The sequence below is a fragment of the Balaenoptera ricei genome, chromosome 9, assembly GCF_028023285.1.
Source record: "Balaenoptera ricei isolate mBalRic1 chromosome 9, mBalRic1.hap2, whole genome shotgun sequence".
Taxonomy (NCBI): Eukaryota; Metazoa; Chordata; class Mammalia; order Artiodactyla; family Balaenopteridae; genus Balaenoptera; species Balaenoptera ricei.
Genome location: NC_082647.1, coordinates 93,991,910 through 94,014,711, shown reverse-complemented (window position 1 = coordinate 94,014,711; position 22,802 = coordinate 93,991,910). Strand labels below are relative to the sequence as shown.

The 22,802-nt window shown below is 36.3% G+C and overlaps 2 protein-coding genes across 4 annotated transcripts in view; one reads left to right on the top strand and one right to left on the bottom strand.

Moving 5' to 3' along the window:
* The window catches only part of FBXL13 (F-box and leucine rich repeat protein 13), a 190,347-nt gene that overhangs the window by 57,497 nt on the left and 110,048 nt on the right, over nucleotides 1–22,802 (top strand). Inside the window, exons 8-9 of the mRNA XM_059932534.1 lie at nucleotides 7,457–7,552; nucleotides 10,004–10,136. Coding sequence (XP_059788517.1) covers nucleotides 7,457–7,552; nucleotides 10,004–10,136 — 229 coding nt within the window. The remainder of the gene's footprint in view (nucleotides 1–7,456; nucleotides 7,553–10,003; nucleotides 10,137–22,802) is intronic.
* Nucleotides 1–22,802, bottom strand: part of LRRC17 (leucine rich repeat containing 17) — a 171,312-nt gene that overhangs the window by 51,173 nt on the left and 97,337 nt on the right. For 2 of the 3 annotated variants that reach the window (XM_059934117.1, XM_059934116.1), the window contains exons 3-4: nucleotides 19,651–19,806; nucleotides 15,530–16,312 (exon numbers count right to left, since the gene is read on the bottom strand). In XM_059934117.1, the coding sequence (XP_059790100.1) occupies nucleotides 15,915–16,312; nucleotides 19,651–19,806 (554 nt within the window). In that variant the 3' untranslated portion in view covers nucleotides 15,530–15,914. Of the gene's footprint in view, nucleotides 1–13,633; nucleotides 13,710–15,218; nucleotides 15,461–15,529; nucleotides 16,313–19,650; nucleotides 19,807–22,802 lie in introns of those variants that run through there. The other variant, XM_059934118.1, reaches the window with a different exon arrangement.

Here is a 22,802-nt window from a genome sequence, read left to right as displayed (position 1 = left end):
GTTATAAATAATATTCTGTTAGAATTCTCATTCAAAAGTAATTTAATTACATGATATGGGAAAAATAAACCTTCTAAACTTAACATTAAAGATCACACAATGGCAATACAATTAGAAGTCTAGTTTTAACTATCTGGCCATGAATCACAACAGTAATCATAAAATTTTCAGTATGGAAGAGGCTTTGGGAGATTATCTCATCAAAGACCCTCATTTTGCAGATGCGGAAATGGACTCAGGGAAGTTAGGTAATTGAAATGAGTAGTATCGCTCCAAATTTCATGTCCAACCAGAGCCTTAGAATGTGACCTTGTTTGAAAATAGATGTAATTAGCTAAGATAACACCACACTGGATTAGGGTGGGTCTTAAATCTAATGACTGGTTTCTTCATACAAGAAAGGAGAGGGAGATTTAGATACACAGAAACACACAGGAGGGAAGAAAGCCATGTGAAAAAGATTGGAGTGATGTAGCTACAAGCCAAGGAATGCCAGGGAATGCCAGCAAACAGCAGAAGCTAGAAAGAGGCAAGGAGGGAGCCACCTCTAGAGCCTTCAGAGGGAGCATGGCCCTGCCAACACTGTGATTTCAGACTTGTACCCTTTTCTGTTGTTTTAAGCCACACAGTTTGTGATAATTTGTTACAGCAGCCTTGGGAAACTAAGACAGTAACCTTCCAAGGAGTAGCAGTGACTCTGAAATAAAGGCTCAATCCATCCTGAGCAGTGGCGTGTCCATTTCCTTGTGTGTTGAGGAGACTCAGAGGTGCTCTCTTCAGTGACTTTATGTCTTCATTAGTTCTATTACAGTTTGCTACCCTTAGGGCTTTGCTTTCTGGCCCCCTCTTACTCCAAGTTGTTCTTACCCAACTCTTACACAAGTCACTTGTTCTCACATTGCTTACAGTCTCAGAAATTTGGCCCTACACTTTTACTGCTTTTCTGTGCTGCTACTTCTCTTTTCTAGGTTGTCTTTACCCCTGGGCATAAACCCTGTCTATTATAATACTTCCTCAAGTATAGTATATGTGCAAAACTGTACAGGTACACTTTTCAGGCCATCTGATTGACCATAATACCTTTCCAGTACTTCTAGGCCATTTCAATGACTGACTTAATTTGTGGCACATTTTTCCCTTTGCAGCACATACAGACAAAAGGTAGAGTTTTTACTTTCTGATAAAGTCATCTGATGCACAGAAGTTTTAAACTTTGATGAATCTTAACTTATTTTTTCCTTTATTGCTCATGATTTTGTTGTCATATCTAAGAGTCCATTGCCAAGCCCAAGGTCATGGAGATTTACCCCTATGTTCCCTTCTAAGAGTTTTACAGATTTTTAGCCTTACATTTAGGTTATTGATCCATTTTGAGTAAATCTTGTGTATGATGTGAGGTAGGAGGTCCAAAATTTATTCTTCTGCATTTTGATATCCAGTTGTCCCAGCACTGTTTGTTGAAGAGACTGTTCCTGCCACATTGAATGTTCTTGGCATCCTTGCAAAAATCAATTGACCATAGATGTATTGGTTTATTTTTATACTCTTAATTCTACTACAACAGTCTATTTACCTATCCTTATGCCAGTACCATGCAGTTTTGATTACTATAGCTTTGTAATAAGTTTCAAAATTGGGAAGTGTGTCTCCTTTAAATTTGATTTTCTTTTTCAAAATTGTTTTAGCTACTTGAGGCCCCTTGCAATTCCATATGAATTTGAGGATTGGCTTTTCTGTGTTTCTGGAAAAAAAAAAGGACCACTGGCATTTTGATAGGGATTATACTGAATTTGTAGATCACTTTGGGTAGTATTGACATCTTAATATTATTCATGTTAGTATTACCTATTCCTTGGATATTTGATAGAATAGTCCTGTAAACTCTTTGAGCCTGTGGGTTTGTTTGTTTGTTTTTGGTGTTTATTCATAGGCAGATTTCAAAGTCTGATTAAATTTCTTTTATTGTTATTGTTGTTATGTCTTCCAATCTATTAACTTGGGATATTTTTCCATTTATTTAGGTCTTCTTTAATTTCTTTCAGTAAAGAAAGAAATTTCAAGGTACTAGTCTTCCACCTCTTTAGTTAAATTTATTCCTAGGTACTTTATTCAAAAGTGAGGTTTTTAAAATAAAATATTTTAGGCATGCAAAGAAATATAATATAATGAACACCTGTGTAATCACTACTCAGTTTAAGAAATAAAACTTAACAAATACAATTAAAGCCTCTCTAACTGCATTTTTCCCCCTCCCTTAGAAGTAACTGCTCTCTTAAACACCATACACAAAAATAAACTCAAAATGGATTAAAGACCTAAATGTAAGGCCAGACACTATAAAACTCTTAGAGGAAAACATAGGCAGAACACTCTATGACATAAATCACACCAAGATCCTTCCTGACCCACCTCCTAGAGCAATGAAAATAAAAACAAAAATAAACAAATGGGACCTAATGAAACTTAAAAGCTTTTGCACAGCAAAGGAAACCATAAACAAGACAAAAAGACAACCCTCAGAATGGGAGAAAATATTTGCAAACGAAGCAACTGACAAAGGATTAATCTCCAAAATATACAAGCAGCAGCAGCTCATGCAGCTCCATATCAAAAAAACAAACAACCCAATCCAAAAATGGGCAGAAGACCTAAATAGACATTTCTCCAAAGAAGATATACAGATTGCCAACAAACACATGAAAGGATACTCAACATCACTAATCATTAGAGAAATGCAAATCAAAACTACAATGTGGTATCACCTCACAATGGTCAGAATGGCCATCATCAAAATATCTACAAACAATAAATGCTGGAGAGGGTGTGGAGAAAAGGGAACTCTCTTGCACTGTTAGTGGGAATGTAAATTGATACAGCCACTATGGAGAACAGTATGGAGGTTCCTTAAAAAGCTAAATATAGAACTACCATATGACCCAGCAATCCCACTCCTGGGCATATACCCTGAGAAGACCATAATTCAAAAAGAGTCATGCACCACAATGTTCATTGCAGCTCTCTTTACAATAGCCAGGACATGGAAGCAACCTTAGTGTCCATCGACAGACGAATGGATAAAGAAGATGTGGCACATATATACGATGGAATATTACTCAGCCATAAAAAGAAATGAAATTGAGTTATTTGTAGTGAGGTGGATGGACCTAGAGTCTGTCATACAGAGTAAGTCAGAAAGAGAAAAACAAATACTGCATGCTAACACATATATATGGAATCTAAAAAAAAAAAAAAAAAAAAGGTTCTGGAGAACATAGGGGCAGGACAGGAATAAAGACAGAGATGTAGAGAATGGACTTGAGGACACAGGGAGGGGGAAGGCTAAGCTGGGATGAAGTGAGAGAGTGGCATGGGCATATATACACTACCAAATGTAAAATAGATAGCTAGTGGGAAGCAGCCGCATAGCACAGGGAGATCAGCTCGGTGCTTTGTGACCACCTAGAGGGGTGGGATGGGGGGATGGGAGGAAGACTCAAGAGGGAGGAGATATGGGGATATATGTATATGTATAGCTGACTCACTTTGTGATACAGCAGAAACGAACACAATATTGTAAAGCAATTATACTTCAATAAAGATCTTTAAAAAAAAAGTAACTGCTCTCTTAAATTTAGTGTTTATCATTTCCTTACATAGTGTGATAGGCAGAATAACAGTCCCCCCTGCTACCCGCCCACCCCCCGCCCCCCAATCCTCAGAACCTGTGAATACATGGCAAGAGTCTTTGCAGACTCAAGTTAAAGATCTTGAGATGGTGAGATTTTCCTTGTTTATCTAGGTGGATCCAATGTAATCACAAGGGTCCTTATAAGTAAAAGAGGGAGGTAGGACTGCTTGTAAATACATCTCTCCAAGGGCCAGATAAGCACCAGTGTCTCTAGCTTTTATGATCTACAGATGTCTTCCAGGTCCTGGGACACATATCTCCTTGAATGTAAATTATTAGGGATCTTCCTGACATCTCGGGAGCTTGACCTAGGGAACTAGGCCAGATTATACACATTTGACCTTCTTGGGGAGACAAGAGAAGTTTTATTATCCTTTTAGATCAGAGAAATTAACTAGACAGATAGCTACAGATCTAATCTCCATAGTATGTGGAAAGTAAAATGTTTATAGAGGAAGTGAAGACAAAACATTACCTTTTTATCATATAGATTTCTGTCTCCAGAGGCTAGAGCTTTTTACAGGAGCACTGAGGAATCCAGGAAGGATTTTTATTTCCTCACACTGATTTATCAACAATTGAGAGTTTTGATATAATCTTTCATCATGATTGTGGATTTGTCAATTTCTCCTTGCATCTTTGCAGCTATACTACTGAATACTTTCATTTAGAATTGTTATATATCTTTAGTAAATTATTTGAATTGTTTTCTTTAATTATAATGTAGTGACCCTCTTTATCAAATAAATTTTAAAAATCCACCTAAAATACAATACTGAACAAGATGAACACAACTGAAAGGAAATTTGATAGCTATATTGATATCAGAGGGGAAAACTTTAAAGCAAAAGCATTATTAGGGATAATCTTTGTCTTCCAAGCAGTGAATTTTGTTAAATTTATTATTACTAGATATACTTAGATTCATTTTTCTCATCTTATTTTATACTATTTATTCTCTTTTATGTGCTTCTGTTTTGTCCTTTCCTGCCTTTATTTACTGAATTTTAAAAGCTACCCCCTTGTCCCCATTTTCATGTGTTAGAAGATATCCATTCTATTTCCACTATTTCGATGGCTTCTCTTAAATATTTTTGACATGTGCATTTACCTTAATAAAGCCTAAAGTAAACTAATAGCTATACTTTCTTCCTGACTAATTAATGGAATTTAGAACATTTTAACTCTGATTACTTTCTCCAGTCTTAGAATATGAATATATTCTAGTGGTTTTGTCCCTTGTTTTTTGTACTCCCATGTGTCATCATCCTTGTATATTTTTATAAGGTTGCTGGGTTTACCCTTATGCTTATTAAATTTCTTTGCCTATCATTATTATTTCATCTCACTCCTTTCCTCTGATTTCAATGTCCTTTAGAAGTTGTTTTGTGATGGGTCTATTGGAGGCAAACTCCCTCAGTCTTTGTCGTAGAGTGTCTTTACTTAATACTCATCCTTGAGTTGTAATTTACTTGCATGTGGTGTCTGAGATTGGTAAGTATTTTCTGCTGACTATGCTTTCTGTGACTGCTAAGTGACATTCTTTTGTAGGTAATCTGTCTCCGGTTGCATTTAAGGTTTTCCTTTGCTTATGGCCTTTTGCAATTTCACTACAAACCCATGGTATCTTGATTATCCTGTTTGGGATTTCTTGTGCTTCTTAAATCTGAGAATTGTTGCTTTTCATCAGTTCTAAAGCATTTTTGCCTGTAATATTTTTGAGTTTTGCTTTGATTCCATTTGCTCTGTTCCTTCCTTCTGGAAATTCTATAAAGATATATAGAATATTGGACCTTTTTATGTTATATAATGTGTCTCTTAACCTCCTTTATATTTTCCATCTCTTTATCTCTCTGTGCTTTATCCTGTGTAATTTCATTATACATAATCCAGTTTGCTATTTCTTGTATTAGCTGGGTTTCTTCTGCTATTTAACTCATCTGTTGAGTTTTTAGTTTCAATCACTATGTTTTTAATTGCCATTAATTTTATTTGGTTTCTTTATAAATCTGCCCAGTCCTCTTTCAACAATAGCTTTTCTCAAGAATTTTTTTGTCTTCATCACCTTAATGTTTTCATGATTACTGACAATTTTATTCATGAAGTTATTGTTTTTCTGTTGTTGACTCTTGTTGGACTTTTTTTCCTTCCTGTGTTTTGTAATTTTTTTTGAGAGCTCATTTTGTTGTGGCTTAATCTGTAGGAATTCTACAAGGCCAGGTTTGAGGGTGTGCTTCTTTAGAGAGAGGGTATTTATTTCTGCCAAATGCCCCATAGTTACTACCAAGTTGGAAACTCTTTTCATGTTAATGTATCAAATACAATTACAAAGTTAATAAATTCAAGTTAGATCCCACAAATAATTAAAATTCAAATTCCAATGCACACAATAACTGGTCTTTGGTTACAAATTCTTTGGGAAATTTTTTTCATCCCAGGCTAGGTACTTTAGTTTTTCTCTTGTCAATAGCAGTTTTTTGTTTTGTTTTTACATCTCTCTTTTTTATAATCCTGGATTTCTCTCTCTCCCTTTCTCTGTCTCCTTCTCTTTCTCTCTCTGACTCAGTTATGACCTCCAGCTTTGTATAAGCCTGGTAACTTTTTCTGTCCCTGCATGGCCAGTAAAATCTGAACCTAATTGTTATGAAAAGCAGCAACCCACCTCCACCGTTCTCCCATCCTAAGCAGCTATGGCATGGATATCTTATTGTGCGTCTGGGTTTACAAAGACTGGGGCCCTGGGTATTTTCCTTACTTTCTTGAAAACTCAGTTATTTTTTAAAAACAAATGTTTGTTTTAGAGAGTAGAAAAGTGATTATTAGGGGTTATGGGGTAGGGGAAATAGGGAGTTTGGAAAAAGGGTATAAACTTTCAGCTATAAGATAAATAAGGTCTGAGAATCTAAAGTAATACACGGAGATAAATAATCTAATACACTTTAGATTAAAAGTAATCTAAAGTCAACTAAATAATGACGATGGTTGATAACACTGTGTTGTATAATTGAAATTTGCTAACAGAGTAGAACTGAAATGTTCTCATAAAAATAAATAAATAAAGATAAATATGTGAGATGTTGGATATGTTTAATTTAACTAGATGGGGGAATCCTTTTACAGTGTATACATAAATCAACTCACTATGATGTACACTTTAAATATCTTACAATTTTATGTCAATATACCTCAATAAAGCTGAAATTTTAAAAAATTTAAAAAGGAAATATTTTTTAAAATGTTTGTTTTAGCATTTACTGATGTTTTGTATCAAGAGGATTTCCAGATTTTCTAGTCTACCATTTTTCTAGAAATAGAAGCCGAAGTGGGTTTATTGATCTTTCCCAGGAATCCTATAACTTTAAAAAGAATCCAGTTCAGCAAATAATTATTGAATGCCTTCTATGTAGTACCAGCTACTATTTAGGGAAATTATTCACTTTCTAGCAGAATACCACTTTCATTCAGAAAATAAAATAAATCTACCTATCTTCCTCACCATCCTTCTGCAACTATCAATTTGATCACATTATATCAAAGACATCATCAGATAAGTTCTAGAACTCTAGATAAAATTCCTACCTTCAGATAAAATTCAAGCACATAAACCCCTGCTACCACAATATACAGATTACATTACCATTATTAACACACACACACACACACACACACACACACACACACACACACTCACACAAAATGGTAAATTGAAGAGTTAGGTCAAAATTCACATATTTTTTCAAAATTGTGTATTTTTTTCTTTGTGTTTAGATTTTCTCCTACCTCAGTTTAAGAGATGTGGTAATATGTGGTCAAGTTAATCGCTCCTGGTTGTTGATGACACAAATGAGCTCATTGTGGAACGGTGTAAGTAGACACGACCTGAAACCATGTCTTTATTCTAGTTCTCAAAGGAGAATAGACTGCCATAAAGCCACCTGTAATGGGGACTACCTTCTTCCCTGCTCCACAACATGGGGCCACAAAAAGTAGGTGCATTTGTTTCTCTTTTGTCCAGGCACAAGCCTGAAGGACAAGATAAAAACATGTTATTTGAAGAGATTCAATATGAGTATATTCTAATTTAAATGGTAGAAATAAATTGAATATTATTTTTGGATTGAAACAAAGCTCCATTATATCTGAGTTAGGCTTAACATTGCCTTACTCAAGGAGCTCCAGAGATATATTGAGAAAATGCAAGCAAGGTGCTTACAGTAGAGCCTGGCATGTAGGCAGCACTCAATAAATATTAGCTAATATTGTTGGTTCAAAAAATACAACGAAGCAGCACAAAATATGGAGTAAAGGAAAAAAAATTACTGAGTATGAAATAGGGCTAAAATATACAACATGTAAGCAAAGCTTGCTTGGTAATTCTTAGTGTATTTGCATGCACACGTACACACACACACTCAGGAATTTTCTAATGCGGACTCCTAGGCTCATGCCTCTGTACTGTTCTTGTCATTGCACTATTTTTGTACTATTCTCATAAACTAGAACAAGCTTATATTTTTCATTCCAAAGAGACAGTGGGTGGTAGGTCTTAGCCAACAACAGAATAAGCATGTGTTATCCCTGATGACCTTTCTTTTCTTTTTCTTGGAAAATTGCTTTAATCTTAACAACTGTGATCATTTATGCCATCAACAAATGTTGGAGTGGTAACATTTTCCTTGTCGCCTAAGTCCAGTAAATAGCTGGCTTCACCACCCCTCCTTAATTGCTATTGATTGGAGGACAAATGATATCATGTGCTCAGACTGACCCATGAATAGGTGGTCGGGGCCATTCTGCAGAAACTTTGACAAAGAAACTAAGAGGAGTTGACAAGGTACAGGGAATCTAGCTCCATAAGTCAACTCAGAATCTTTACATCTCATCAGAACACCATCCCATTCTTGGCTATACTGCTCTACTCTCACCTTATGCAGCAATGGCAATAAGAAAATGTGCTTCTGTCTTAGTTAACCCCTCTTAGCTACCAAATTTAGTATTCCTGTCTTAGATGTATTTTTAGTTGAAGGCAGTGATTCTTAAGCTTTAGAATGCATTAGAATCATCTGAAGGGATTGTTAAGACAGATTGATGGTTGCCACCCCCAGAGTTTCTGACTTAGTAGGTCTGGGCTGGGGCTTGAGAATTTGCATTTCCAACAAGTTCCTGGGTGATGCTGATGCTACTGGTCCCAGGACCACACTAAGAACCACTGATTTAAAGTAATAAATCTCTTACTTATGTGACAGATTAGGTGTTACCTTTTCCTTTGGAAAAGCAATAAAGAAGAAAAATAAATAAATCCAAATGATCTGGAAGAGAAAGAACATGTACAATATTAAAATCAGGACAAATCTTGCAGAAAACTGGCAGAAAAAGCCAGCACTTCTGCCAAGACTTCATTGGGTAAAGATGAAGAAAATATGAGCATATGGCAGTGAAGAACAAAGCCAGGATAGGAAGTTAAGCTGCTTTATGTTCAGCAAATTTCTCTTTCCTCAGTTATGCGTTGTCCTTCATTTGCAGTTATTTTTTCCTTTGTGAGTGCTCAAATGTGGCGCAACTATAACAAACATTTTAGCACAAAGAATAGTTTTGTTCAGAAGGCAACGAGAAAGTGGATGTTCATATACCTAACCTTTTAGCTGAAAGATAGTATTAATACTATGTTATTGTTATCAACTATACTTCAATTTTAAAAATACTATGTTATTGTTTATCAACCAGCCCTGGCCATTTGGAGCTCACATAAACCTCTGTGATCTTCAATTTTACATATAATCAGCCAGGTACACTCAGGTCATCTTTCCTTTTCTCTAGAACTACCCCCTCCAAATTATGAGTTATGAAAAGGCCAGTATAGACCACACACTCTAAATTTTCTTTCCCATAGTCAAGGACTCAATGTATAGTTTGTGCTCATGAAAAAAGCAGGCACACATTAATGATGAACCCAGGAGGGTTCACTGACATTGAAGAAGGGGGAAGCCTTGGGGCTCACCTGGAATTATAGGGGCGCTTCCAGGCCACTCTAAGACAGTTGACTCTATTGAGGGGTGGATGTGAGACCCCTGCCCTCCCAGCTGTCAACCTGGACTGGACATTTGGAATCTGTTTTTAACTAAACCTAGGAATGACCATGAAAAAAAAATCTATTTGTAATTAAGCCTGGGAATGACCACAAAAAACCCAAACAAAAAAAAAAATTGAGTGGTGAGATGAAGAAATTTCAGTTCTCTGATGCTTTAAAAATATTTTAAAAGTTTTACATGCAAAAGATCTCTCTCATTTCTTAATGTTTTTGTTTATCCTTTTTAGATTGATTTTTCCGCAGTAAAAAATATAATCACAGATAAACACATAGTGTCTACTTTGCAAAGGTGGCGTCTAAATGTGCTTTGCTTGAATTTTCGTGGTTGTGTTCTCCGATTGAAAACTTTGAGATCTGTCAGTAAGTATGTTCATTACAACTGCTTGCCTTGCTTTCTTGTATTTTAAAATGGAAATTTCAATTACCGCCTTAGGCCATAACAATGCCTACTAAAACTATTTAAAAGTCCTATAATATAGTCAGCTCTTGCTGGATTGTATGCCCTGGGAGTTGGTCCTTTGGTCATTCTTATTGACTGCTTTTTTTTTTTTTTGTCTAACATTTTTCTATCTATATGTCATTAGTTTATCCACTAAAAAAATACAATATAAGAACTTCTCATTAAAGAAATTCTAACAATAGAGAGTAGAAGCAGAAATCTACCTTCATCTCCCTCAAACCCATTCACTTACCCCATGGTACTCAACATTATCAGTCTTTCTGTTTTTCTAAAATACATTTATGTATTTGTGATTAAAAATACACAATTTTAACTTTTAACATTAAAGGGGTCATACTGTCTTATATTTTCTATTATGTCTTGGAAATCTTTTCATGTCAGTACATATAGAACTACTAAATTATTTTCCCATACTATGGCTATACTGTAACTTATTTAACTTTCTTCCTAGTGATGGACATTGAGGTTATTTCCAGTTTTTTCCAAGCTGTTTTGTGAAGTCTGTATTTAATTGTCTTAGTTCAGGCTGCTATAATAAAGTTCCATTTTGGCTGGGTGGCTTATAAACCATAAAAACTTATTTCTCATAGTTCTAGAGGCTGGAAGTCCAAGATCAGGGTGCCAACGTGGTTGGGCTCTAGTGAGGGCCCTGTTCTGGGTTGTGGACTTCCGTCTTCTCCCTGTATCCTCACATGGTAGAGAGCAGGAGAGAGAGCTCTCTGGAATACCTTGTGTAAGGGCACTAATCCTATTCATGAGAGTTCCACCTTAATTACATCCCAAAGGTCCCACCTCCTAATACCATCACATTGGGGGTTAGGATTCCAACATATGAATTTTGGGGGGACACATTCAGCCCATTGCATTAACGCATATGTCCTTTGAGGTACATTTTTAAGTTTCCATGTGTATTTCTGGAAATGAGAGAAAAAATAGATTTCAAAAAGTATATATCCATGTTGACTTCAGATAATGAGAAAGAATGCCATAAACACATGTAAATATCAACATGGATGAGTCTAAAGATATTAATGGGCAAAAGCAAGTTGCAGAATGATATACATAATCTAATACCATTTGTATACAACGTTTCAATGTGTAAAATAATACCATATACTTTATATTTGAAATAATTTCAATACTATATATTCAAGGGCACTCGTACATACACACACACACAGTAAAATATAAAAAGCATGCATGGGAATCAAAAACCCCAAATGCAAGATAGTGGTTACCTCTGAGGTGGAGAGAGTTGAATGAAATGGGGAAGAGGTTCACAAGGGGTTTCAACTGTTATCTGTAATATTTTTTAATTGAAAAAGAAAAACTACAAAATGGAATAATTCTAATTGGTTATTGCTGGTGCTGAAGAAAGCAGTAGTTTTATATATGATGTTATTTTACCTGATCACGTATTAAACTATCTTCTTGGTTTTAATAGTTTGTTGGTTGAATCTTTTAGGTTTTCTAGGTAGACTATCATGTCATCTGGAAATATTAACAGTTTTATTTCCATGCATTTCTATTCTTATATCTTTTACTTCTTTTTTTTCTGTAGCAAGGATATGCAGCCATTTTGTCTTGTTCTTGAGTCCTTTTCTCATATTTTTAATGAGAATGGTGTTAATATTATTATATCTTTTAATTTCTGGGGCACACCCTTCATAAAGATATCATGCTGCTCCACCTTTTACAGCAGCCATCTTATGCATGTTCCTCATTCAATCTGGTCATGTCTGCCTTTGGATTTTTAGGAATTATTAATTTCTGATCCACCAAGACCATTCCTTTTTGTTTTCCAAGGATATTGTAGATTAAAAATCATTTATTTCTTGTAATTTGGGTAGGAGAGGAAAACTGAAACATGTGCTTAGTCTGCCATCTTAAACCAATTTGTTACTTTTTTCTTCTTTTGCTCTCTTTCCTTGTGATTTGGTGACTATCTTTAGTGTTTTGTTTGGATTTTTTTCTCTTTTTGTGTGTGTGTATCTATTATAAATTTTTGGTTTGTGGTTACCATGAGGTGTATATACAGCAATCTTTATACATATTTGATTATTTTAAGTTCCTAATCTCTTAAGTTTGAATGCATTTTAACAACCCTGCATTTTTACTCCCCCCAAGTTTGTTTTTGACATCATAGTTTACATCTTTTGTTTTGTGCATCTCTTAACTACTTATTGTTGATATAGATGATTTTACTACTTTTGTCTTTTAAACTTCCTACTAGCTTTATAAGTGGTTGATGTGCTACCTTTACTGTATATTTGCCTTTACCGATGAGATATTTTTCCTTTTGTAATTTTCATATTTCTAGTTGTGGCCTTTTCTTTTCCACTTAGTGAAGTCCCTTTAACATTTCTTGCAAACCCAGTTTCTTTCAGCTTTTGCTTGTCTATAAAACTCTTGATCTTTTCTTTGAATCTGAATGATAGCCTTGAGTAGATTATTCTTTTTCCTTTTATCATTTTAAAAATATCATGCCACTCCCTTTTGGCATGCAGAGTTTCTGCTGAAAAGGCAGCTGATGGTCTTACGGGAGTTCCCTTGTTACACTGTTGACTGATACATATTACATCATATACATATTACATCATTCACCAACACTCCACCTCCTGCAGAAAGAAGCCCCAACATCTCACAGAATTTAGGCAAGTAGATTCTCATTACTGAATTGCTTCTATTTGCTAGAGCAGGAGACTTGTTCAGATTTCTCAGAAACAGATGTTAATTGATCCAGGGCATAAACTCCAGAGGAGGGGATGGTTAGTAAATGAATAATCTGAACTGTTTAATGTTAAATATCTTTCCCAAATAATCAAGAATTAAGTCAGAGCTGACTCAGGCTTAGGACTCAGGAGAACTCAGCTTGTAGTAAATCTTATTTACTTCAGAAAAATCAAAGACTCTTAGAACTAGTTGAAAAAAAACCACACTTGGGTATTTGGATAAAAACTCAAGTGATATTTAAACATATATGTTCAAATATGTAGATCTCAGGATTGTATTATTTTTGACTACCATAAAATATACTTTAAAAAAAATCTCTTGAATTTCATCACCTCTTGGACAGAAGGAAGTTGCAAAGGCAAGTTATTAATCAATCAAGTATGAAATTGGCAGAAAGGGTGGATATATGTATATGTATAACTGATTCACTTTGCTGTACAGCAGACACTAACGTAACATTATAAATCAACTATATTCCAATACAAATTAATTAAAAAAAGAAATTAGCAGAAGAGGAGGTATCTAATTATTAATTCCATCACTGATCAACTATGCTTCCCTGAAAAAATATAAACTCTGATACAAAAAAAGAGCAAATTTTAAGCTTTTAAAAATGTATTTAAATTTTGGCCCTGGGAGATATTAGCAATTCTAAATGACTTACTTTTGGATGGTCTGGATCAATTTCTATCATGATGTGTTCCAGAGCTTTATTTTCAAATAGATCCCTGGGAATGATCCTGAATATAAAAATAAACCAATAAAATTCCCAGCTAGCCTCCAAAAATTAAGCCAGAGAGTAACTTGAGTCCTTTCTCTGAATCAGATTTAATGCCCTTATTTCTTTCCAGAACCCTTACATTCCCACTGTGTGCCTCTGTCTTCCACTGAGGTCCCACCTGGCTTTCTCCACCATCAAATCTTGGATGTTTTCTTTAATATTCCACTCTGAGTGCTCATCAACAATAAGTGAATTTATTACATCTCTCTGGTAACACTTCAAATTTAACAGCTACCTTCAATACCTCATGTTGAACAATGTGAGAATCTGCATTGAGAACCAGTATTTCTAAGTCTCCACCCTGACCCAAACCATTGATAAAATGCGCATAGCGGTTAGAACCTTACAATCCAGCGTCATTTCCTGAACCACCAGCTCCAGCAATTGTTCCAGCTTCCCACTCTCTTGGTTTCCCATACATATTAATAGAATTAACTGACTTGACCCAAAGATTATCGACCGCCCTCATAGGTGTTTCAGGAGAAAAAGCACCTACTATTCTTTTAGTGTCTGTTTCTGGAAGTTCTGATGTGAGGCAGCCATGACTAAAGGTAATGTTTAGAGTGCTCTGTAGCCTTGCACAGTAGAAAGGACTTAGGTGGACCTGAATCCAGGCTCTGCCACCTGCCAGCTTTGTGGCTCTATCCAAGTTACCTACATTCTAAGCCTTGGATTCCTCATCTAGAAAAGGCAGATAATATTATGTACCTCAGAGGGATCTTGTGAGAATCAGAATACGTGAAGCTCTTAGCACAGTGTCTGGCCTCTAATAGGTGTTTAAGAAATGTTCAAGGGAATTCCCTGGAGGACCAGTGGTTAGGACTTGGTGCTTTCACTGCTGTGGCCTGGGTTCAATCCCTAGTTGGGGAACTAAGATCCTGCAAGCCGCGTGGTGCAGCCAAAAAAAAAAAAGAAATGCTCAATACTATTTGTTATTTACCATGTTCTATACTTTGGAAATTTGTACAAGTATCAGATAAGACCAGTTGCTAAGCTTTGTATGAATACCTTGATATAAGAAATGGAAATATATTCAACTCAGTGAAAAGAAAATCTGCATAAAAAGGAAAAAGTGGTATTTCTAATGATATGTACATATTTCTTTTCATTTTATTTTTCTAATAGTACAGTACTATCAAAATACAAACTGATGGGGTCAGTCTCCAGACACTTCCTCTCTTTCTGGTGATTGTTTCTCCAGGTGATCTAATTTTAACCTGTGACGCAAATCATGGGGCTTCTCTTGGGTACCACCTCTGCCCTCAGTTGCTTCTGATATCGCTTCCTTTTTTGTTTGCTTCTTTTTCATCCCAAATCCTGACCCTGAATCCTAATTTCATCCTGTTTCATGTTCCTTGACATATTAGCTTAGCAGGAAGGGCTCTCAGATCCTTCCCACTAACAGGTAGCTTCCTAGTCTGAACTCTTAAAAAACCAGTGCTGTTTCCACATTTACTAGTGTTTATACCTGTTCAGAGCTCATGTTCACATCATCTACAACTGCTTCTGAGAGTCCCATCTTCTGAGCGGTCTCTAATATAATTCTCAGATTCTTGGCTTATTGCCTGTGGCAATTCTCCTTCAGGTCTAGCTTGACAGTTTTTTGCAAGGATCAGTGAAAAGTAGTTGAGAATTTGGGTTTACCAGGACCTCATTTTGGAGTGCACAGGAATCGGAAATGGAAATTTATTCAATGCATAAGCTGACTTACTGAAAAAAAAAGTTGGGGGGCAGAGGGGAGAGAATTACATTTTATTATTACTAAGCATTTGTATCTCTTCATTTTGATCATCTTTAGGTATGTACAAGCAGCTCTTGAAAAGCATGTAAAAATGAACCAGGTTTTTTTTTCATTTTCAAAAAGCAGTAAAAACATTTATACAGAACATTATGACCTTCTAACGCCATCATTAGGACCCAACTCCTGCAGGTTACCAGTGTGGAATCATCATCAAAAGCTGTTCTGCAAACAGGCAGGCAAGCAGGATGAGAGTATTCCCTTGATTACTATACTGTCACAACAATAATAATAATTAAGGGAACCTTCCTTTAGCTGGGCAACCCTGCATAAATAGGTAAAACAGTTAATCAAAATGTAAACATGCGGTTTTCCAACACCAGCTTAGCAAATACAAAATTAGCTGCAACCAGAACAATTTCTAAGTTATCCCACAATAGTGATTCTTACACTTTGTTTCTTTGCTGTGTGATCCTTATGTATTTTTTCCCACTCATCATCTTCTGTATCCTGGTCAAATGTTTCAGGGTATGCTGGTAATTTGTCTTTGGGGCATTCGTCGTAGTAACTCCGAACATATTTTCCCACAAACCACCCTTTGTATTCTTTGGGCATTTTGCACTCCAGGCCATTATAGTGCACGTTGTAGTGATGCATTAACCAGTAGTAGAGGTAGTGGATGTTGTAGTCACATCTCCAAGGGTTATCTCTGAGCCACAAGAGTTTCAAAAAATACAAGTCTTCTAATACTCCATAGTCAAAGTTTTGCAGACTGTTGTTTGATAAATCTAACTCTTCTAAATGTGTGAGTCCTAAAAAAGCAGCTAGAAACAGAAAATATTTATTAAACCAATGAGTAATTGGGTTAAGTGCACTGTATAAGGATAAATTTAAATTAAAAATAAGAGAGTTAATTCTCTCTATTGAAAATAAAGGAAAAGATTTCCCTCCCCTCCTTTTTCTCAGAGTTCTTACTTTAGAAAACTTGCAAGTACTTTCTCTTCTCTTTGAAATGTGTACATATCCTTTAGAAGACTAAAGAGGCCTTTTTCAGCTTTATGAGGATCTCCTTCTTAAGAACCTGGGAGCCATCTCTTTGAAATGGAAACATCAAGGGAGATAACACCTGTCTCCCAGTTTCTGTGGGAGGGTAGGAGCCTTCTTCCAAGTCACAAAATTACCTCTTTTCATAAAGATAGAAGTTTGTTTTCCGCTTGATAAAGCCAATTAGCTAACACAGATGCCAACTCACTTGCGAGTAAGGTTAGAATGAACAATGTTTGACAAACGGTGCTGTCAAGTCTTCTTACTTAGGAACTAGTTATCGTTTATCCTGAAAACACGTATGTGTTAGGTTGTATCTGCTTGGCTATACAAAGGGTGAGATTTCTTTCTGTCTCTGCAATCTCTTAGCAGATTGCCTGTGATGTACATCACATTCTGGTTTAATGCTTATTCAATAATAAAAGAATCTTCTTTCTCTACTACCTTTGTGGAGAGGATTTCTGTGTTGGGTGAAGACTTCGGTTTTAATTATATTTCCCTAACAGTATACATGTCTAAACGCAAAATTCTGAAATATGTTTTTACTCAGACAAAGCTTTCCCCTTGATTAAACTGACTAGAATACAATATTTTATTTGAAAAATCAGTTTTAAGTTAGCTTTCTAAAAATGTACTTTGTGCTCATGTGCATTTTTTAATACTCACTGGAAAGATGCCACAAAAAAGGCATGAATTAGGAAAATATCTCAAATGTAAGACATAAGTGCATAAAAAATGAGAAACGTGTTTGAGGGTGATTTGACAGCTCTCTGGGATATAACTCTGAAAATGCCTAGAAAATAGCCATTTCCCAGTTTCCTTCCCAGGGAGAAGGAATTATATTCTTGTATTGTCCAAAACCAAAAAAATTTTTATCAGCATTTTGAAGACATCTGGTTGTATTTTGGCAAGCTATGGTAGCTATCAGCTTTGAATCCATATGTATTTAATTCTGCTGGAGGGTGGATAATTAAAACAAATATCAAACACATAACATGAAATAATACAACAAAAAGCTTTTTTTTCCCCTCTGAGAGTAAAGAAATCTAAACCTATATTATCCCTACTTCAGTTGATGTAAACTGACCAGGTACTCTAGAATTTACAGGTCAATGCTCATTTCAAATATTTTGTTTCTGTTTCAAACATTTTCTCATTGCTCTTTTAAATACTCTCATTAGAGCACACAGTGCCCTTATTTTGAATTTGAAAAATATGCTCTCAAACTAATACCATTAACTATTTTCATATAATTTGTTATCAGACAAAACCCTTAATTCCCCCTAAAAGAAGTCTATTTTGGTGCAAAGCAATGACTTGGGTCATTGGGAGAGGGGAGCAGGTGGCTGGGGAGGAGCAAAAGGTCAGCCCTTGCAATGATAGTTCTGAAGACACTGCAGTTTAAAAAATTTGCTAACCTTTTGTGAGTTAATTATCTCATAATTTTCTTTTTTTTAAAAAAAATCTATTTATTTATTTTTGGCTGCGTTGGGTCTTTGTTGCTACATGCGGGCGAGTGGGGCGGGGGGGAATTAGACACTTGCCCAGGGACCCGAGACAGGCATGCTTGTCTTGCAGTTCTTTGGTTCTCATTGAGCAAAAGAGGATCTCCACCTCCAGATTCTTCACCCCGTGGCCTGGCTTTGTGGAGACCGGCTACCAGTGACTGACCTGCACACTAATACAATGATCGCTTCATTTGGGAGAAGAGTATCTCTATAGTATTCTTATTCACTGTAAAATGAAAATTGCTTTTGATCTCAAAATTTGAAGATACTCCCAAGTTTACACTATCTGTACAGGCTAAGGTATGAGTGTAGCATATTGCTGTTCCTTTGAAAATTTTTAAAAATTATGATTTCTTAATATTTAAAAATGTTATTAATACTAAAATATGCCTTGGTAGCTCTAGAATATTCATTTTCAGTTTTTACTTCTACAATGTTAAAATCCTTATGTTCTGTTAATGGTATTAAATTACCTTTAAGAAAACAAGAAACAAATGTACTCAAAATGTTTATGACATTAACATTGCACTATTAATAGTAGTAATACACATTTTTAAAGACAGAGCTTTTCAAATTGTGAAGGCACTGTGAAGGCACAAATATTATGTACATTACAAATCTGATCAACATTGCAGTAATTCTCAGTTCTTTCTAAAATTCAGTGTGTTAACTTACCATGCTCATTTTTGTCAGAGGCTTTGCTTAGCAAATGGAGAAGAGATTTGAAGGATGGAAAAGAGAATTGATCTTGATCTAGGATTAGATAAAATCCATCTGGCTCTAGTTTGAGCACATTTTATCTTAATTTATGAGCACACTAGATCTTAATTTTATGAGCTTAATTTATTCTGCTTAGCAGATTGTTTCAAGTTTACTTTAAACAAGTTAAAGTCTTACTTTAAATAAGTTTGGACTTAATGAAAAGCAAAGAAAATGCCAGATCTGAATTTCCTTTTAAAAATCACAACATGTTTAGCATATTATTGACCACTAGCCACATACCCTATTTTTTTTTTTTTTTTTTTTTTTTTTTTGGCTGCTTTGGGTCTTCATTGCTGCGTGCGGGCTTTCTTTAGTTGTGGTGAGCCGGGGCTACTCTTTGTTGTGGTACGTGGGCTTCTCATTGTGGTACCTTCTCTTGTTGCGGAGCATGGGCCCTAGGTGCGCAGGCTACAGTAGTCGTGGCGTGTGGGCTCTAGAGCGCAGGCTCAGTAGCTGTGGTGCAGGGGCTTAGTTGCTCCGTGGCACGTGGGATCTTCCTGGACCAGGGCTCGAACCCGTGTCCCCTACATTGGCAGGCAGATTCTTAACCACTGTGCCACCAGGGAAGCCCTAGCCATACACTCTTATCTTTAAAATATATTCTACAAAACACTTCTTTTATTTGGACCAATTGAATGACTGTTGCTTATTACATACTTCATAAAGCAGCAGTTCGGCAAATATTTCTGAGTGCCAAGCAAGTTCTACTATAAGCATCATGTTTAATTTAAATTCAAACTTCTTACTAGTTTTTTAAAAACTAAATTGTATTTACTATAAATGTTGCCATAACAAAAAAAACAGAGAACACATGTCACCTGTTTAAAAGGCTATTCTGTGGAACTCACCGGGATCTATGAATTGAATGCCGTTGCTGCTGAGGTTTAATTTCTTTAGCTCATGAGCATCTTCAAACTCCTTGGGTCGAAGTTGGTTGATTTTGTTGTGTGACAAGTCAAGTTTAACAATGTCTGGAGGAATGTTGTTTGGAACTTTCTTCAACTCTGGAAAAAATAAAAATGTTCAGGTTATCAAGCTCTCCTCTTGCCCCCATTTGCTCTCTCACTCTTATCCCTGTGTGACTGAGTAGTCAGCTCTTGAATCCCATCTAAAGCCGAAGAACATTACTATATGAACAAGCCTCAGGATATGCTAAATTCCACCAAAGCCCAGCGAACCAAGTGCATCGCACTTAGAGGAGCAGATATCACTCCCTGCTGAACTGTTCTGAGAAACTTCCTAGAGGCGGCAAGAAATCAAGAGCATGACAGCAGGCAGTGAAGCTCAGCTGGCTGGGCGTTAGGCGGTGCGGGGTGGGGCTCAAGCCTGGCCGTCTGTTAGAATCACCTGGGACGCTCTTAAAAACAGAAAGCTGAAACAAAATGAAACCCACAAATCAAACCACTCTACCTGCGTCCCCTCCCATTCCCTTCCCACTCCTCTGAGAGCTTTCACTATTAATTATTGCCTCTTTGTTGCATCTTCATTTTATCCCTCTCCTCAGACTCCTTCTGTCAACAAATAAGCTCGGATCTTGCCATCCTAAAAAAGAAACAAAAAGCCCTCGACCTTGATGACCCTCAGGCTGTTACCTTATTTCTCCTTTCCTTGGATGCTAAAACTGGAGAAAGAATCGTCCTCCTTTGCTCCCCCTGCTTCCTCATCACCCACTTATTCCCTGAATCCTTGTGACTTAATTTATCCTCCACCACTCCTCCCTGACTCTTCCCAAGGTACTGACTGAAGTAACTGTACTCCTCAGGAGAAATAGTAATAACAATAGTGCTGCTGCTACTACTACTACTACTACAACTACTACTACTACTACTACTACAACAACTACTACTACTACTGAGACAACAATGACTACTACTACAAAAAAGCCTCTGGAAGAGGAGTCCAGTTATTTTTCATAGGTTAATAGGAAATCAAGGTTCACCTAATTTATCTCTTACTATTTATATTTGTCTTTAAATCATGCTTTAAAATACTATAAAGTGTATTTATTTTATATTTTAGCATAATACTTGCCCTTTCTTTCAATCTTTAGCAAAATATTCTGAAGAGGTTTTATTCAATTTTAAGTAGGGCAAGTGAAGCCTGTGAAGACAAACAAACCTGTTCAGACAAAAGAAAATTAGAAGCAACAAATAAAATGTCCAGATTAGTTCACACCTGAGAAACAGCATGACCCAAAGACTTTCTGAATAAGTAGAAATTCCTTGAACTAGGTACAGTAAGTTTATGAAAGGTGGTATCCATTTTCCATAATTCCCTTTTTGCTATAGAATAATTGATTTACTGATAATTTTTTCCAAATATTAAAAAAAAACCTTCTGGTATATATGATTTCTTAACTCATAGTATGTTTACTTTCATAAAGACTCAGTCTTATATCCCCCTGTCTTTTAACAGCTCAGAATCCATGGTTAATGGGATGGTATTGGTAGTTCCTTCTTTGGTATCCTAATTACTGTTAAATTTGCTTTTTCTTCTTGATGGGATCTTGGTATCTTAGTACCTATGTACAAGAACTTTTTCTAGGTGCCCTAACAAGTATTATGTGACAAGAACCCTATGAGCTAAGTACATTATCCCCATTTTACAGATGAAGAAACTGAGGCACAACTTGCCCATAGTCACACTCTAGGATATATTTTTTTTTTTTAATATCACCCAGGCTCAGCAGGTATAAAGGGAAGCAGCTGACAATTTTGCTGCTGTATCTCTGCCTTGAGTGTTTGGGGTTTTTTTTTGTTGTTTTTTTTTAACATCTTTATTGGAGTATAATTGCTTTACAATGGTGTGTTAGTTTCTGCCTTATAACAAAGTGAATCAGTTATACATATACATATGTTCCCATATCTCTTCCCTCTTATGTCTCCCTCCCTCCCACCCTCTCTATCCCATCCCTCTAGGTGGTCACAAAGCACCGAGCTGATCTCCCTGTGCTATGCGGCTGCTTCCCACTAGCTAGCTATTTTACGTTTGGTACATACTCTAGGATTTAAACACAGACATGCTAGCCCCCAAAACTATGCTTCTAACCACTATGCTCTGCTGCCTATTCACGGTATCTTCCTGCTTCACTTATGCTGTTCCATCTGCTTAGAATCGTCAAGCTTGTCACATAGGGTTAAGTGGGGATTGGGGAGCAACTGGGGTGGGGGTCAATATATTGGAATGGCCATAAGGCCTTTCTGGCTCTGTATTTAAAATGACATCTCCCTGCTTTCAAGTAGGCAACAACAGCAATAATAATACCATTTCCTGCTTTTTCTCAATGGCAGTTATCAGCATCAGGCACAGCGTACATCTTACTGATTTTTTTCATTTTTGCACCCTCCTTGCCATGGAAGCTTCCTGAGGGAAGTTTAGAACAGTGCCTAATATATCATAAATAAATAAGTGGTATGTGGCAGCCAGCTTCTAAAATGTCATCCAACAATCTCCTCTAGTGATACTCATGCCCTTGTATAAACTTCCCCTTAAGTATGGGCTGAACCTAGTGACTTGCTTCTAATAATAGAATGCAGCAAATATGATAAGAGCTCACTTCCATAATTAGGTTATAAGAAATTGTGACTTTTGTCTGGCTAGCAGACTCTCTTTTGCTGGCTTTGGTGAAGCAAGTTGCCATTCTGGAGAGGCTCACATGGCAAGTAATTAAGGGTGGCCTCTGGCCAACAACCAGCAAGGAACTCAGGCCCTCAGTCCAACAGCCCTTGAGGAACTGAATCCTGCCAGCAGTCATATGAGCTTGGAAGAGGATACTTTTCCAGTTGAGCCTCCAGGTGAAACCACATCTTATTGCAGCCTTGTGAGAGATCCTGAAGTAGAGGATTCAGCTAACCCATGTCTGGTTTCCTGACCTACAGAAACTGTGAGATAATAAAGTGTGTTGTTTTAAGCCACAAAGTTTTGGGGTAGTTTCTTAGGCAGCAACAAAGTTATCTAACCAACATATGGGAAATAATGAGCTCATTAAATGTGTTGAGTT